Source organism: Xiphophorus couchianus, chromosome 1 (assembly GCF_001444195.1).
Source record: "Xiphophorus couchianus chromosome 1, X_couchianus-1.0, whole genome shotgun sequence".
In the NCBI taxonomy this organism is placed as follows: domain Eukaryota; kingdom Metazoa; phylum Chordata; class Actinopteri; order Cyprinodontiformes; family Poeciliidae; genus Xiphophorus; species Xiphophorus couchianus.
The window spans coordinates 6791887-6809804 of NC_040228.1; the positions used below are offsets into that span (position 1 = coordinate 6791887).

A 17918-nucleotide genomic window follows, 5' to 3' on the forward strand; every position below is an offset into this window, starting at 1 on the left:
AAAAAGCAATTCATGTAATTGATAAAATCCCCTTGCCTTTTTTCAGTCTTTTTTAGCTTATTGTGATCACTTGCTTCTTTTTATTTAGTGTTTTAAGTGTTTTTGTTTTTTTTATTGATCCCAAAGGGAAATTAAATTATTCAAATTAAATCAATTAAATTATCAAACACATGGGACTTCCTTGCTTACTTGTTTTAGTTTTTTCTTTCATGGTCTTTTGAGAATTTATATAATTTGATGTAACATTTAAGCAGATGTTTTGACACGCCTATCTGGATGTATGAATCCACTCTTTGTTTATGTCTCATTTCTTTCATAGTCCATAGATCAGGTATATTCTCATGTATAGATTTTCAGACAAGCCCCGTATGTCCTTCGTGTGTTTTACTAAGATTATTATGTCACACTGAGAGATGGACGACGGGGAGAGCATCAGGAGTCGCACATCTCGTCAGATAAACGAGACGAGGCTTCTATCAAGAGGCTTGCCCGCGAAAATCGTGGCTTGGTGACGTAAAGGGGGAGGACGCTGAGCAGGCTAAACTTTTACCAACCAGCTGGTGTCAAATCCTTTAAGATACCATCAACCGGAAGCAAGGCACGTTGCTTTCAAAATAAATGCAGAAAAATTCAGGTTTGCACTATTACAAACTCAATTCATGAGTTGATTTTTTTTATTTTTTTTATTGGAACACAGACGGGGATATAGAGCCAGGAAATGTTACCTTTTATGAGGCAAGTAAAATAACAAAATAAACATTTACAGCAAGAGTGAACGAGTTTATAGTGTAAACATATGATTTTCTAAATCTGTGCTCCTGCCATTTTAAGAATTTACTTTTGTTAGTGTGATAAACCATTGCTGTCAATTATTACACTTTAAAAAAAGAAAACAAAGATTGCTTGTTTCTAATTAGAATAACTTGCTAAAACAAGAGGAAAAAATAGATGTAATGCAAAAAAAAAAAAAAAAAAAAAAACTAGTGGTAGGTATAGGTGTCCATATGGAGGTTTGACAAAATATTATAACATAAGTTTGTTATCATTTGACTCCTCTTCATAAAAAAACAAGTAGTTACAAACTAAATTCTGACTTATGTTTATGTATTATTATTATTATTACTATTATTTTTGCTATTTTCAAAATATCTAATAGATTCGCTCTCGTCTTTATTATGTGTAGTTGGAAGTAGAATCCGCATAGCCATGTTTAATAGTTATATTATTGTGAAATTTATACCCGGAAGTCAAATACTTTGACTAGCTTGTTATCTCCGCTTTTACAGTAAAGCTGGACTCTAAACAGCTAGCCAACTAGCCGAAAGAAGCTAGCACTCCTCCTCATAATATTTGCTCAACAACAAGGTGCCCCTTTATTTATTGGACTTGATATATCCCTACTATTTTCATTATGGCTTTAGGGTTAACTGTTTTTATTTTTAAGGGCAGTTTGGGGGAAACATGGAATGTTATAAGAAGGTGAAATGTACCGGCTGTGGTAGCAAACTGTGACAGGCTATTAGCTGTTAGCTTAGGAAGTGTAGCAAAGCCCACCGCCGAACTGAGCGACCATTACTGGAAAAACGGCTCCAAACCGCCGGTTACTGATCCCCCCTGTTCACTCTGCTGGCATTTTAGGTAAGACTTACCAAACTTGCTCTCTTTTTGCAATTTTCAATTTGTTTACTGCTTTTAGAACTTTTATTTCTGTTTTATTTAGAAAACTTCATAATAAAACCGGCTACCGTCTTTAAAAAGTTAGCAGGCTAGCTCTGTCATGTATACTTTGACTTGTGACAGTCCTGTATGACACTGCCAGTCGGCAGATCACCGTGCCATTTTTGTACCGACTTCACATGTTAAGCCCTTTATCTAGTTCACTGAACTAATGTCTATATGTTAAACACACAGAAGCTTTTGACAGCATTTTAAAATTGTAAATATGGCTGACATTTTACTGCTGGAACGGAGGGTTCCGATGTGTTCGGTTTAAGGTATTCTTGAAGCTGATTGGCTTTTGTACAGATCAGTCAGCTTTCTTGAAAGCCGATTGGCTATGACCGTTGTTTTGTGGAATAGGTCAATTAAACGAAGTGTTTATGAGATAAAGTCGAGAAAAATCACTGCTCACTTAACCTTGTTAGTGTCTGGAGTGAAGGTTTGCCCATAGTCTTTTCATTTAACTAGCTGTCAACTGAATGGTTTATCTCTTTAAATAGTTTTCACCGAAATACATTTTATCAGTGAGAGAACATCTGTGTTACATTTATGATTTGCAATGTTGAATTATAGTTACTAGACAGACAGTTAATTTCAGTTAAAATTTCTCATTTCTTAAACTTTAATTCCGGTGTTTCTGGTTTTGGATGCTGTGGAGTTGGATTGATTACACTTTTTCAACTTATTTGTTATGATGCGTAGCCTTAGCAACAAGGTGGTTTACAACAGGGAGCAGCTGATTAACACCACAAAGCTGAAATAATAGCACACATGAAGCCAGAAGTCTCAGAGGATTTGAAAATGAGGCACTGTGGATGCAGAGCAGGGCCAAAAAGGAGAGAGAGAAGGAAGAAGTTAAAACCATGTCTTCTGTCAATCACAATGGCTAGCTAACAAGTTGGATGAACAAGGACTCAGCTAGAGCATAGGAATGCAGTAAAGGAGGTAGATTAGCAGTGCTTGTCACCAATAGATGTCATCCAGGACTTGTTACAATAAATGTTGTTTCTGCTGTCCTGAGCATTATTGATTCCACCTTCAGCTGTTGTCGACAGTGCACATGATGTCATCAGACCTGTTGAAGCTAAGACAGAGACACATCACCCCAATGCATTTGTGGCAATACCTGGTGATTTTAGTCACGCTTCACTTTGCTAAACTACTAACATTTAAGCAGTTTGTCAGTTGCTCTTTCAGAGAAACAAAACATTACGTTTGTTTTACTAAAATGTCAATTCATATATCTCCAAACCAACATTTCCTCTGGAAAAGTCAGGTCACAGCCTTGTTTTTCTGTGCACTGAATGTAAACCCCAGAGACTATGAGAAAGTGGTCAAAGGAAGCCAAAAAAGCTACTCCACTTCTGTTTTGAGGCACAGATTGGATTGTTCTTTGCCAGTGACATGGAGAGGACATCAGTGCCATAACGAAGTGTGTGATTGACTACATAAACCTTTGTGTGGACAACAACATCCCCAGTGAGATGCTTTCTAATAGTAAACCCTGGATGACCAGTGGCCTGAAGGAACTGTTAAAGAAGAAACAAAAGAAACTTCAGAAAGCAAGAGTTATAGAGGCGCGTACAGATGCAGCTCAAAATCAAGATTAGAGACAGCAAGGAGGTGAATAGGAGGAAGCTAGAGAGCAAACTACAAAAGCGCAATATCGGAGATGTGTGGTCCTAAGAGAAGGTTCCAGTGTTGTGGAAGACATCCTGCCTGGTTCTGGTACCATAGAAAACTCACCCATTAGTCAGCGACTGTAAGCCCAGACATCCGCCATCAGAATAGTCAGGGCATCCTGACTATCCTGTCCTCACAACAAGTGATAGCTAGACAGCCAGCAAACAGCAAGGCTTGCTTTTCTTTACTGAAGATGTTTTTCTTTTTTATAAATGGCATCAGGGCAATGTATTTATTGTAATACAAGAATAATCTGGCTGTTTGTTATTATGTGAGAGGGAAATGTGCATAAGAGACAAATCAGATGAAAAAATTCAAGCAGGAATGAAAACAAATTTGTACAAGTTAAAGTTCTGAAGACCATAATCACTTCTTGCTTTACTTTTACTACCCATGGTGGCATCCATCACAGATTTCTTTGAAGTCACACTCTGGCTCAAACACAGTTGAACCCTTTGCAACTCAAGTGCAACTTAAATGATTCAGAATCTGCTGAAAAAGTTGCTATTCCATCATGACGATTTCTTCTGCCAACTTGGTTCTTGTGACTTTTGGGATGTCATAAACTAAAATGCATACAGAGCAGCATTTGTTTTGTTTTTTTTCTTTTTCATACATTGAGTTGTGTTTTGTCTGGGTACATTTGTTCACAAAAAATAAATATAGAATTTGGTAGTAGGTTTGGGCATTTCATTTATAGTGATACATTTATTATCAATGATAAGAATTTTTATTTATTGTTGTCACAATTAATTCCAGTTAATGATATCTAAGCCCCTCCAAAACTGTATTGTTAGGATTGTTCCTTTTAATATTTTCTCCAGTGTTTATTCAATGAGAGCATCAACAAATATCATCCATCCATCCATTTTCTTTACACCTTTGTCCCTAATGGGGTTGGGAGGGGTGCTGGTGCCCATCTCCAGCGAGACATTTCGGTCGCCAGTCTGTCGTAGCAGCAAATATCAATACATTTAAAAATATGATTAAATGCAGTTTAGTGATACAAATGTATGTGTTTGAAGCTACAGAAGCATATTACAAATTGTTTTGTTTTTTAAGAGTAGTATTTGTGTTTGTGGGGCTATAAATGATGTAAAACACAGTCGTAGCCATATAGCTTCTTAAGAAAAAAAAAAATTTATTGTCACTTTTATCATTATCACAGTAGTAGCGTAAAATATTGTTATAAAACCTTAAGTCTGTATCGCATATCCCTACTTGGTGGTATGTTTAAATTTTCTACAAAGTAAAATTCACTACTGTCCCCTAAATTTCTTTGTTTTTGATTTACAGGAGTGAAAGTGTGAGCAGTGGCCTATGAGGAAGCCACGGCGAACTTGCCAGGTCGGTGGAGGAGGTAGAGTAAATGGCAAGAAGTCCAACGGGACAGTTGGCGGGCGTGGGGGCACCCGCCAGCGATCTCCATCCCCGTACAGCCTCAAAGCGTCTCCAAGTAGAGAAACTCTCTCCTATTCTCAGTCTCAGAAGGTGGTGGAGGTTGAACTGGACGGAAGGCTTCACCGCATTTCTGTCCTGGAGCCCTTGGAAGTCATCACGGATGATGAGACAGTGGCTCAGGACATCAGCGAGTGCAACAGCAACAAAGAGAACAGTGAGCGGTCGGTGTCGCCCACCAGCAGTGCACAAACTCCCCGGAAAGTCTCCACGCTCAGAGGCCGCAGGAAAGACTCCAGAATGACCTCTGGCAGGTCGACGCAGCCTTCCAAGAACCAATGCCACAATTCCCAACCTCATACACCTGAAAAGTCCAGCACATCGAACAGTACCCACATAACCCTCCCTGAGCCTAAGTTTCGTGTTGTGGAAAGCTTCACTCCAGTTGAGGCACCTCCCCTGCCAGCTGCCTATTACCGTTACATCGAGTGCTCCCCTGAGGATCAGGAAAGAAAGGCAGAATATGACATGGATGAGGAGGACTCCGCCTGGCTGGAAATGGTTAACGCCACCCGGCTTTCCGAGGGTCTCTCAGCCATTTCGCCAGACAATTTCGAGCTACTGGTGGATCGGTTGGAGGAGGAGGCATACAGAGAAGCACGCATCCGAGCGCCTCCACAAAGCGCTATTGACGACGACGCCTTCTGCTGTGTGTGCTTGGATGATGAATGCCTCAATAGCAACGTCATCCTGTTCTGTGACTCTTGCAACTTGGCTGTGCACCAGGAGTGTTACGGCGTTCCCTACGTCCCTGAAGGGCAGTGGCTCTGCCGCTGCTGCCTTCAGTCTCCTCACAAACCTGTCGACTGCGTCTTGTGTCCTAACCGGGGAGGGGCTTTCAAACAAACAAGCGAGGGTCGTTGGGCGCACGTTGTGTGTGCTATATGGATTCCCGAAGTGTGCTTTGCCAACACTGTGTTTCTAGAACCGGTGGAAGGGGTTGGTAACATTCCTCCAGCTCGCTGGAAGTTAACTTGCTACCTTTGCAAGCAGAAAGGCCGCGGCGCGTGTATTCAGTGCCACAAGGCCAACTGTTACACTGCGTTTCACGTCACATGTGCTCAGCGGGCCGGTCTGTTCATGAAGATCGATCCTGTCAGGGAAACGGGCATCAATGGCACAACGTTCTCAGTAAAGAAGACGGCGTTTTGCGAGACGCACTCGCCCCTGGGACAGGAGTCAGAGTCCGACGAGGAGAGTGAGGGGCGAATCGTGGGCAGCAGGAGAAGGGCGAGCAGAGGACGCATCGCTTACACAGATGGTCCTACTTTACCTAAAAAAGGCAGGAAGTGTGAAGATGAGCCAGCAGATAAGAAGAAAGGGAAGAAAAATACAGAGTGTACAACCCAAACCACAGGTTCTCCACAGCTTGTGCTGCAGATACCCACAAGCAGGTTTGCTTTTCTTGATCATGTCCAGTATTGTTTTTTTTGTTTTGTATTCCATTTTCAGAATCCATTTAGTAAGATGCTTATTTCTCATCTGTTACAGGTTGAATATAATTTCCAAAGGAATTCTCATGCAAAGGAAAAACCAGTTTATGCACAGACTGCATAGCTACTGGTTGCTAAAACGTCAGTCAAGAAACGGTGTGGCACTGGTTCGGCAGTTGCACTCTAACATCCAATCACAAAAGAGTACAGAACAGGTATTTTTTTCTTTTTTAATTATTGAAACAACAACAAAAACCATGACTTACTGTTTATGAGATGTACCTTTATAAGCTGTAATATGGGATGTTTTGTTCAGCCTGAAGTGGACGAGAAGATTTCTGCAGCAAGAGAAGCTCTGAGATACTGGCAGAAACTCCGGCATGATCTTGAAAAAGCCAGATTGCTGGTGGAGCTCATACGCAAAAGAGAGAAGCTCAAACGGGAACAGGTAACAGTGGACTAGTCTTTATGCTAACATTGTCATCCTATCATATGTAAATGTAAAGATATAGAAGCTGAAACTAACTGGACTTGAGGCCTTGATCTGGTGCAGTTTAGCTGCTTCTTCATCACATTGTTGTAGACGGACACGCAGGAGATTAAACCAAATCAGAGTTCATGAAATAAGTTAAGTCACTGGTTGGCAAAGCTTTAAATGTAAGCCTTGCCAATTAAATGTTTTGAAATTGTACAAAAAGTTGGGTTTTTTTAAATAAAGGTTTAAAAACAAAACATAGTCTTATGTAATTTGATGTCCTTGTAATAATAATTTACCTCCGGTCTCTTATCCTATGGAATTTTTGCTAATTGTGTCACTTTTAAACATTCCTTGGAAATTTAAGACTGCTAAATGTAGACTGTGACAAATTCAGTAAATCTCTTCTTATTAAAACCTGACAAGTCTGTATTCTTCAACTGCAGGTCAAAGTTCACCAATCAACTTTAGAGATGCAGCTCACGCCAATGTTGATGCTGCTGCGTGCCACCCTGGACCATCTTCAGGAGAAGGACACTGCTCACATTTTTGCCCAGCCAGTTAACTTGAAGGAGGTAAGGCTTCTTAGTATTGTAGTGTAAACTCTAGGAGAACTTGTAGCAGGTTTCATTGAATGTTTTTTAGTTCCCAGATAAATACAATTTTATAGAATACTTATGGAAGTTAGCTTTAAAACTTAGAAAGCTGCAAAGACCATACCTGACTGAAACTCAAAGTAAACACCATACGCGTATATGTCTATGGTAAAGATGGGATGTCATGATTTAATGGGACATCCAGAAGAAAAGAAAGAAAGAAAGTTGTGACACTTGATGATAATATTGAACATAAGAAAATTTACATAGATAAAATTATTTACTCCACACTCCTCCTAAATTGAATTTTCTATCTTATTCCACTGTAAAGCCATCTTAACTTGTGGATACATTGTACATTTTAATCTAAGTGTGTTCAACACTTTTGAAGGGAAAACATTTGTTCCATTTTCAGGTTCCAGACTACCTGGAGTTTATCACTTATCCAATGGACTTCTCCACTATGCGCTCCAAGCTTGAGAGTCATGCTTACCGTTCTGTGGCTGACCTGGAGGCTGACTTTAATCTGATGGTGTCAAACTGCCTCCTGTATAACACCAAAGACACAGTCTTCTACAAAGCAGCGCTGCGTCTGCGTGACTTAGGGGGTGCTGTATTGCGCCATGCCCAAAGACAAGCCACAAACGCCGGCCTTGACCTGGACACGGGGATGCACCTCCCTGAGTCACCCCAGAAAAGAGACTTCTACAGCTGTACCTGGGAGGACGGTAAGGTCTTGCAGCATTATGGGAACTTCTTCTTGTGGGAAACACTTCCTTAAGACCTCCATTCCTATTTGAACTTGTCGATGTGCTCAGTTGACAGTGTTCTGGATCCAGATAACCGACTCCACATGACGATGGAAGAGCAGCTGAAGGAGCTTCTGGAGAAACTAGACTTTGTCACATCCATGCGGTGCAGCGGCGCCCGGGCCAAACGCATCCGCCATCTTCGACGCGAGATCAACAAGCTCCAGCTCAGACAGGGTCAACCCATGAGCCACGGCATCCACAACGGGCATCTTAAAGAAGAGGGCGAAGACGAAGATGATGACGACGACGACGAATACAACAATAACAATGCCAATTGCCTGTCCTCCTCAGACAAAGGTAAGAGGAGAGGGCAATGAAATGCACTAGATTAACATGAGAATTAAATTTGCAGTGCATGAATCTTTTGAAAGACTAATTTGTTTCATTGAGATCAGTTGTGAAACTTGAGCTAATGGAACATTGTCCTCAGGTAATTGAGCCAGGGTTCCCCTAACGCACCAACCCCAACCACCCCACTGTCTCCAGTCTAGTAAGTAGGGGCCCAGAAAGTCTCGTTGGCCATGGCTGCCTCACAACTCCTCTCTTCTAGTGCACGCTGTGTTTGCACCTCCTTTATGCATCACTCTCATGGATTCACCACACCTTGGGCCACTTTCAGTCATGCCATGTCATCTCACTTCTGATTACAGACAGGTCCGGTCAGACACTCAAAGACAACATCAAAACACACTTTTAGCAGTAAAATTAGGAATGCACTGATGAGAGGTTTATTGACCAGCATTGCTGGATTTCTCTCTAAAAACTACCGAGTAAGAAGATGGACAATTATCATGTAAAATATTAGTTCTAGCTTTCCTGCCCCAAGCAATTTTTTATAAGAGTAGAGGCAACGTCACACTGTGTGCAAAAACAGTTGCTGTTGAGGTTGTAATAATAAAACCAAAAAAAACAAAAACAGAATTTACCTTTTAAGCTAAAGAAATATGAGTGATTAGCACAGCTTGCATGGCAAAAATGGGATTGTGTTTATATTTCACAAATGGCTACTAATATTTCCAAATTGTACATGTTCATGACATGTTGGAAGCTCAAAAGGATAAAACGAAGCAACTTAGTTTACTGTATTCTGTTAGCCTTTCTGTCTTCCTCTTTCTCCGGCAGTCTAGAGCGTCCAGATGTTAATTTATTTACAAAAGTTTTCTGTTTAAGACTTTGTTTTCTCTGTCTTCATTTTAAAAAACATCTAGCTGCATTTCCATTGATCATAAAATTTTGCAGATTGGAATTACAGAATAAATTTGAAAATAACTCGAGTGTATTGATAAAAAGTTTCTGCGCAGGAATGAGGTGGTTTTTCAGCCACATTAAAAATAGTGAATTTTGCAAAATTGCAATTGAAACACTTTTTTCGCAACTCGCCAGTTTGTGTACAGCAACAACTCACTTATTAATAGACACTGATCTCCATGGCCTATGTGCATCCAACCAGAAATCTCACAGCATGGCAATGTTCATCAAAAGTTGAGCTTGTCATTTGAAAGTGCCGAATCTATAGTTCTTATGTGAAATCGCAGCCCAAAATGGCAATATCACTAAAACGCCCCATGTATACATAACCATCGTGAAGTATAAGGAACTTGAGGCTCCAAGGCCTGAATAAGACGCCAACATCTCCTCTGATGACTGACAGATGAGCGCTAGCGCCGTGGCTGAAATATGAATATTGCCCATGCAACTGTTTACATTCATTCCCACCTGACTTTTAATCACCTGAACAAGTAGATTCACATGTGATAGTAATTGCATCACAATTGCGAAATTGTGTTTTTTCGACATTAGTAGAATATCAACAAATTTATAATCGAAACGCAATTAAAATATCCTGAGTCTTCTTCCCTCAGTAACAACCTCCACACCTGGTAGCTTCTAGATTTTGTTCCACCATCAGATCGATCTCAATTCCTGGCCCTTCAAGCGGAAGGTCGTCTGATTCTGGTCACCCTTTGGTTTCACGGTGCATCTCTATGTAAAATGTTGCCATGTTGCTGGTGTACAGTTGTGAGAGCGATTTTCTTTAGTCACTTGTCTTGATGAAGTCCTCCATTTTGAATATCTTAACTCTTTTCGGGCTGTGGTTAATGTGTAAGAATGAAATGTAACCATTGGGAAAAAGACGCCATTTTCGTGTGTGTGAAAACTACCACATCATACTACGTACAGCATAACCAATCATTTGGGAAGAATTGTGTTCAAATTATCTTTACATATTTTTTTTCTTCTTCTAGAGGACCTCAAATCCACTTCTCCCCCAAGACTGGAACCTAGAGGCCCGTCTCCTCCTCCCCGACAAGGAGAACCTCCTCTGGAGCCTCCCACACTGCGGCCCATGACAGGGGAGGTCCAGTCCCACTCCTGGTTCTGCAAACGCCTTAAAATAGACAGCAACCACTTGAACAGCGCCTCAGAAAACATTAATTGCACTAAAGCACGAGGAGAATGTTGCGTGACACCTCCTCCCACTTTGCACTATGAGGGGCAGGTTGTAGCTAACGCCCTGCCGCCGCTCTCCGTCTCTCCGCGGCCCGCCACCGAGGGAGTCGGACGGCGGACCTCTGTCTTGTTCAAGAAAGCAAAGAACGGAGCGAAGCTTTGCAGGGAAAAAGAGAACCCCGTGTTTAATGGGAAGGGGCTGCAGGACGAGAATACGAGCAGCAACCCCACCGGCCCTAGTTCAACAACCAGCTCCCCATCCTGCACACCAGCGTCCAGAACCCCACAGAAAAGCCCTGGACCTCCCACTCTTCACGAGGTGTGGACCCCTGGTCGAGAAGCGTCGTCAGATACAGAATTGGAGAGGACGGTGAATTATTCTCTGGAAAGCGGTTAGAAAGCTTTACATACTAGTGTTAAACACTTGAATGTCTTCTTTTAAAGATGGGCGGTCTCCTGGTCTTTAACAATTTACTACGACTAGCAGAGACTCTTATTTAGCTCTGAAGAGTTGTGGAAAATTCCAATTTTAGATGCATTACAAATAATTGCAAGGATTAATTTGGTCTGGTGTTGTACACAAATAAAGTTCAGTCAGTTTACAATTTACTTGTTTTGAAAGGGTTACCGTGGTAACTGCAGCCCAGAAAGTAAAGCTGTTGGTTGAAACACTGACTGATGAAACTTTTTCAAGAAGGTCTTTCCTCAATGACCTATATTATTACCACGTGATAAATTATTTATATATTGTTCTCATTTGACGTCACACTTCCAGAAACTTTGTAGCCTACAGCCATCTTGGTAGGTGTCTGTAACTGACATGATGGCACCTATGACAACAATGAACAAGCTCCACGCTTTAGCTCCTTCTGCATTCCTTGTAATTTATAAACAGTATAAGTACATTACAACTATCACAATTTTTGAGTACTATACTTTGTCTTTGCTGGTCTCGAAGCCATGACTTATCTATGCTTTGTGCTGCTCTTGTTAAGCAAGATGGCTGTTCGGTGGCACAGATTACTTCCAGTTCAGTTCAGACAAAGGACAAATAACATAATTTCTTCCTAGTTTGGTCTCAATTAGAGGGAAAATGAAGATGTAGCTTCATCTATCAAGACGGGGGATAAACTTAGCCATCAGAAATTAAAATGCAGTGAGGTGAACGTGATGCAGTGTGAGGTACAGAGACGCTGATCTAAAAATAAAACCTCTTGACAGCAGCGGGAGATGTGTTGGGCGAAGATAGGTGATCTGCGCTGGCTGCCAGTTGTAAATTATTTTATTAGCCTAATTTTAAATGGCTTAAACAGTTAGAATAATGGGTTTCTGCCTGCGTTCTGAAGGCTACATGTGCAGTAAGGGTGGCTGTTGATGCAACGTGACGTCCACCGATGATCCCTCTATTGATAATACATCTCATAGAATATTCAGTGTGTAGAATATCCACGGAACTCCGACCCAGAACCGCACAGCATTCTGGGAGACGTAGGCAGAGCAAAGACATTAGTGGCTCAACCCTTCTCAAGGAGCTTAGCAAGATTTGTGACATCAACTAACTCACTCATTGGTTACCTAGCAACAAGCTGTTGAGGAACTTGTGCAGAAGCAGTTTCAGGTTTTTCCACCGTGTCTCATAAAATAAAAAAATAACAGCGTGGAGTGAAAAGTGGGTAAAAGAGAAATATTAGGGAAAAAAACAAAGTAATAATTATCAATATCAACAAATCTCAATATCATCTGAAATGAAACGCTCATATTGTGATACATTTTTCAGTCATATTGTCCAACCTATAATGTATCATAAGAGTCAGTAGGCCTAAACAAGAATCAGATTCTAAATGTGTGAAAATATGGTGTAAAATAACATTTTCAGAAAGCTATATAGAATTAAATTACAATAAATGTGAAGTTTGAGCCTACTTGTGACCTTTTATCTCCATAAAGTATAAGAAATACTCATACTCATACTAGAGGTGGACACATATTGTTCATCATTTTTTATTTATCGTGAAAAATTTCTTGTAAGAATTTTGATTAATTGTTGCTGCGAATGTCAGTTAATGCAAAAAACCAGACGAATTTGTTAATTTTACTATTTTCTCCCGCTACTCTCACGAGAAACAGGTAAATTTGAAAATACGAGCAAATGAAATGCGGTCTCTATTTGCAGTTTAGCCTTATTATATTATATCAAGAAGGAATGTTTTGGGGCATTCGATTCTATTTATTATCTCAATTTTGAATTGGTGTCTTCAGGATGTAAATTTGATTTAAATTGTTTTAGCTCAAATGTGAAGCTTTTATAGCAGTAATAAGACGAGACTGAGGATAACCGATGCGTTGTTTGTTTTCAGGACTGACCAATAGGTTTGAAAGGCACAAAGACAGCAACTCCGACGCAGAGTCACGATCCTGTCCCGTCCTTCACAAAGAAATGTAAGATGAAGGTGATTATCTCCTTTGTCGGGTTTTGGCGATGTCTGATCAGTCGATGACAGTCCAGCATGTTTGATCCTACAGAAAATCGCCACCCAAACGAAGCCTCGGAAAGCCTTCTCTCTCCAACGTTCCTCTTCTTGACATAGTCAACGGAGATTCGGATTACACCGGTACTTGACATTGTGCCATAATAACGCATGTTCTTTTCTTGATCTGCGTTAAACACAGAATTTGTCGCTTCGCAGGCAACGGGAGTCAGTCGTCAGAGGACGAGACGGAGCTGGAGCCGTTGGAGCTGGTGTGGGCGAAGTGCAGAGGATATCCCTCCTATCCCGCTCTGGTGAGCTGTTTATATTCATGATCATCTCGTTTGAGCTGTCAAAAGACTTTTTGGCTCAACGTTCCCCGTTGCTCTGTTTGGTTCAGATCATCGACCCAGAGATGCCAGAGGAAGGCCTGCTGCTGAACGGGATTCCTATCCCCGTCCCACCCAAGGACGTCCTCAGGCTGGGAGAGCAGAGACAAGAGGAGACAAACGACAGACTCTACCTGGTGCTTTTCTTTGATAATAAGCGGACGTGGTGAGTGTCACAGATATTAAACGGAGGTTATGAAGTTGCGAACCAGCTGTTTTGGCTAAAGGGTAAAGACATTTTAGCGTCTGGCTGAAAAGGGACAACTTGTCTTGATTGTTCTGTTGAGACCACAAGCTTAGCTCAACACAAAGGAAAAATGATGAGGCGGAAGGAAAGTGAGTCGAAACCTTTTTAGATCTGAAAACCGTTTGTATGCAAACGGCATCACGAACATAGAACACGGGTCAGAAATAAAGCTGTGGGAAAGTTTAATGCAGGGTTTCCAGGCTTCCAGCACTTCAGGGAGTATGTGTGTCAGTCAGTCGTCCCAACATGAGGGTATGGCACAACCGCAAAGCTACAGCCATCAGATAAGACCTGAGGTCTACTCGCCAAACGTTGTTTGGAAAACCTTTCACTGATGGCCTTTCACTTTCTTTAGAAGTGACAAGGAAGCTTTTTGGAAGATGGATGTAACTAAACGTAGAGCAAAACCCCGATGGAAAGAAAAAAAAATAAAAAATTGCTCACAACGCCCCCATACACATCCAGCTCTGTGGAGTGCATTAGGTCAAATCAGAATGGCCTAGTCCAAATCTAAACCCTATTTGGAGTCTGTGACTTGAACGATTGATGTTAACAGATTCAGTCTCTAAGACAGTGTTTCTCAACCTGTTTTGGGCCAGGACCCCCCTGTCCCTTATCCAGGTCCCTTACTGCCCCCCCATCAAAGAAGATCAAAGGAGATATAGGCTACTTGCACTGCATATTATTTTATCATTAATATTACTGTCATTATTGTTATTGAGGTCTCTGTATTTATCATCGAAACTCATTCACAGACAAACACATTACTGAATTTATTTAGTTTGTCAGAGAATAAGAAAGCCACACTATATTGACAAAAGTATTCGCTCCCCTGCCTTGACTCACATATGAGTGTTTTGTTTATGTTGGTTTATCACATAAAATCCAACTGGAACAAATTTAAGCACTAGAATCAAATTGACATGCATGTAATTGACCTTGAATCAGTCTACACTGATTGGGTTGAATTATACTAGCAGACTATTTCTCTATAGATGGATATTTTTCTAAAGTCTGTAAGAAAGATGTTGTCCTTTAGTAAAATATACATAAAAACCACATGTATTTTGACCAAATAAAGGTGAAGTTACCTTTGTTTTGATGATTGCTCCTTTTTAAAACGTCTTCACGGACCAAACTCTTGTCTCCGGTGTTTCAGGCAGTGGCTCCCCCGCGACAAATTGACGCACCTGGGCGCAGACGACACGGCGGACAAGCTGCGCATAATGGAGGGCCGCAAGTCCAGCATCCGCAAGTCCGTCCAGGTGGCGTACGACCGTGCCATGATCCACCAGAGCCGAGTCAGCTACAGCCACTGCTTCGTCACCTCCAACTACCTGTAGACGCCGCTGAGCAGCTGTCGGGTCCCAGACCGAATCACAGGTTTCCGACAGAACCTGTTTTGTGTCATTAGGGAGACGATGTGTAAATGAAGTTACATTAAGCCTCACGTTGCTGCAGTAAGTGTTAATTCCCCCCATTCAGGGGCGTTCAGAGGTGTGTGCTCAACTCCAGCCGGATATCACGAATCAAATGTAAAAGAGCCTGAGGTTCTGCTAATCCTGCTGCTGAGGGATCAAGCCATTAGGAAAGAGATTTAAAATGAGCTGCCGGAGACCGACGAACACATCACTGCCTTCTTTTATACAATAGATTTTCTATGTTTTACACTTTTTACAAAAGACTCATGTATATTTTACTGCTAGTAGTTGTTGTACATACGACTTTGCGTTATCAAGCTCGTTCTAATTAAATTTTTAAAAATGCGTACTTCAATCAGCCTTTTAAAGGGCGAGGCGAGACTCGACATGACATAATTCCTGCAGAGTATGGAGATATTTGTCTTTACTGTAAATTAACTATAGTTTGTGTGTTTTGCATTGTTGTGTAATCTTGGCATTCGACAAAATGAGCCGATGCTCTTTATATTTGAAATCTCTTTTGATACAGAGAAATAATTTATTTATGGAAGACAAACTATAGAAATAAAGTTATATTGATTAAATTGCGAGTTCTTATTTAAGAGAAAAATGGAGTGAGGTTTTTTAATTGAAAAGCAGACAGCATTTTAACTGATTTTTGCTGATTTTTTTAATTATTTTTTTTACTCGATACCAAGCACAAGCTTTTAATATTGACCCACTCAATGATTCTATTTATTTCCCAGAGCCCAATTCCATCCAATGAAACGTTCACCCCGATAAGCTTATCGCTACTGTTTATATTTTACCAGCTCAGCAAAATTCTTTAACCAGTTTCCACATTTTGGAAAATATTCTATTAAAAAAATGTTTATGTATCTGGAGTCCTGTGGATTTTTTGTTAGTCATCTGTCACACTGTTTTATATCTCAGTGACATAGGCTAACAGTTGTGGTATAACTATATATATATAAAAAAACTATCCATTTTATGTTATCAAATTCAAAAGAAACGCAGATATTCGCATAAGGTTTGAGATTACATACTGTTCCACTTATTTGTTGCAACTTTCAGCTGCAATCAGACAATTGTTTTAATAGGGAAAAAAACATTCATCTGTGTGATGTAGCTTTGGCTGAGAAATTTGGGCAGTTGACAAAACCACAAACCCCATAATGGTTGGAAATAGTAAGCCCTGTGTATACTGGGTTTTTTTTCCCACAAGCCTCCGAAAGAATTCAGATTCAGCTGGTGGATTTTTGTAAGTTTAGGCATTTAAATGTTATTGTCACACCCTCTCCTGTTACTTCAGGGTGTCCACACATCCTTTAAAAGTCTCAAAGTATCTAAATTTAAGGCCTTAAAATGTCTTAAATTCATTTTTTAAAAGAAAGTAAGTTGGCCTTAAGCATGCCAATGTCAGGTCTTAAGATGGCTGAACTTTTATATATATGTTGTTTTCTGTCAGGCTTGATTTTCTTCAATGCCTTTTGTGACTCGAGGTAGTTAAGACTACCAGTAGTTGCTGATATACCTCTGCTCTCGCTAGCTAGCTCTTTTTGTGTCTGTGTTTGTTTTTGCCACTGGTTCACGTCTGTCACCAGCAGATGAATGGATTCTGTGCAAGTAAAACTTTTTATCTTGACACTATGGGAGGGAGCCATATGCAGTGTGAAAAGCACACAGCAACTCATGCTAGGCTTGATTGTAATAAAGGAGGATCTGCTAACCATCCTTTATCTACATCCTCCAACTGAGCAATATTGCACTGTAAAAAAAAAAAAAAAGATTTGCTCACTCAACTTGACTCTTGACAAATGTTGCCTTGGTTAAGTTACATCGACTTTAACCGTCAAGTGCAAAATGCTTAATCAAAATGAAGTTGACCTAACTTTCTTTGTCATTTATAGCAAGGTAGATTTTACGTTGATTCAACTTGCTATTTGATGTCATTAAGTTGATTGAACTCACTATTTTACGTTTTCATTAAGCTGATTTAACGTTGATTCATCTCGCAGTTTTACATTGATTCAACTTCATTCTATGCAGTTTTGCAGCTCTAAATGAAAAGCTAAGTATAATCTAAAGAATAACTCACAATTTTACATTGATTAAACCTGTGAATTTACTTTTTTTTTATCAAGTTTATCAAACTTACAAGTTTACATTTTTTAGTTGATTTAGCTGATTCAACTCAGAATTTACCACTTGGTTTTTAATTTCTTTCAGTTTGAGGGTTGCTCCTTTAATGCCTTTGATATTAAGCATATATATACAGTATATATATGTAGATATATATGTATATGTAGATATATATATCTACATATAATATATATGTGTGTGTGTGTGTGCCACAGCTACAGAATTGACAAAAGTGCTCCTCAAATATTGCTACGCAGATGCTCTGTCGATACTGAAGAGGATTCACTCACCTCTGCATGTTGAATGCTTGAAGTGGCTCCTAAAATAAGAAAGCCAACATATATTTTTTAAAATAAATCAGCTAATATTCTCACGAGTTTTTAATACACCAACCTATAGGAAAGAGCGTGTCAGCAGAAACTGGTCATTTGCATCATCCATCCATCCATCCATCCATTTTCTGTTCACCCTTGTCCCTAATGGGGTCAGGAGGGTTGCTGGTGCCCATCTCCAGCTACGTTCCAGGCGGGAGGCGGGGTTCACCCTGGACAGGTCGCCAGTCTGTCACAGGGCAACACAGAGACATACAGGACAAACAACCATTCACACACAACACACACACCT

General features: G+C 40.4%; 2 protein-coding genes across 3 annotated transcripts in view; both read left to right on the top strand.

Annotated features, from left to right (window-relative positions):
• The window catches only part of bcas2 (BCAS2 pre-mRNA processing factor), a 624479-nt gene that overhangs the window by 538646 nt on the left and 67915 nt on the right, over positions 1–17918 (top strand). The window lies entirely within an intron of this gene.
• brpf3b (bromodomain and PHD finger containing, 3b) lies at positions 1266–16030 on the top strand. Of its 2 annotated transcripts, XM_028012609.1 has the most exons (13): positions 1271–1638; positions 4699–6254; positions 6352–6508; positions 6610–6741; positions 7215–7343; positions 7780–8092; positions 8183–8473; positions 10423–11019; positions 12985–13066; positions 13151–13239; positions 13315–13409; positions 13496–13650; positions 14891–16030. In XM_028012609.1, exons 2-13 carry the CDS (start codon positions 4723–4725, stop codon positions 15072–15074), a joined length of 3756 nt encoding a protein of 1251 aa, XP_027868410.1. In that variant the 5' UTR covers positions 1271–1638; positions 4699–4722; the 3' UTR covers positions 15075–16030. The 2 variants fall into 2 exon arrangements, 1 of the variants encoding a protein (XP_027868410.1); XR_003594908.1 differs by lacking the exons at positions 13496–13650; positions 14891–16030 and having other exon boundaries at positions 1266–1638; positions 12985–13077; positions 13315–13333.

Bases quoted from the DNA above. Each gene is read 5' to 3' on its own strand.
- brpf3b (XM_028012609.1), top strand. From the start codon at position 4,723: ATGAGGAAGCCACGGCGAACTTGCCAGGTCGGTGGAGGAGGTAGAGTA. The intron at 7,344-7,779 runs GTAAGGCTTCTT...TTCCATTTTCAG, and splicing joins AGCCAGTTAACTTGAAGGAG to GTTCCAGACTACCTGGAGTT. The intron at 13,410-13,495 runs GTGAGCTGTTTA...TGTTTGGTTCAG, and splicing joins ATCCCTCCTATCCCGCTCTG to ATCATCGACCCAGAGATGCC.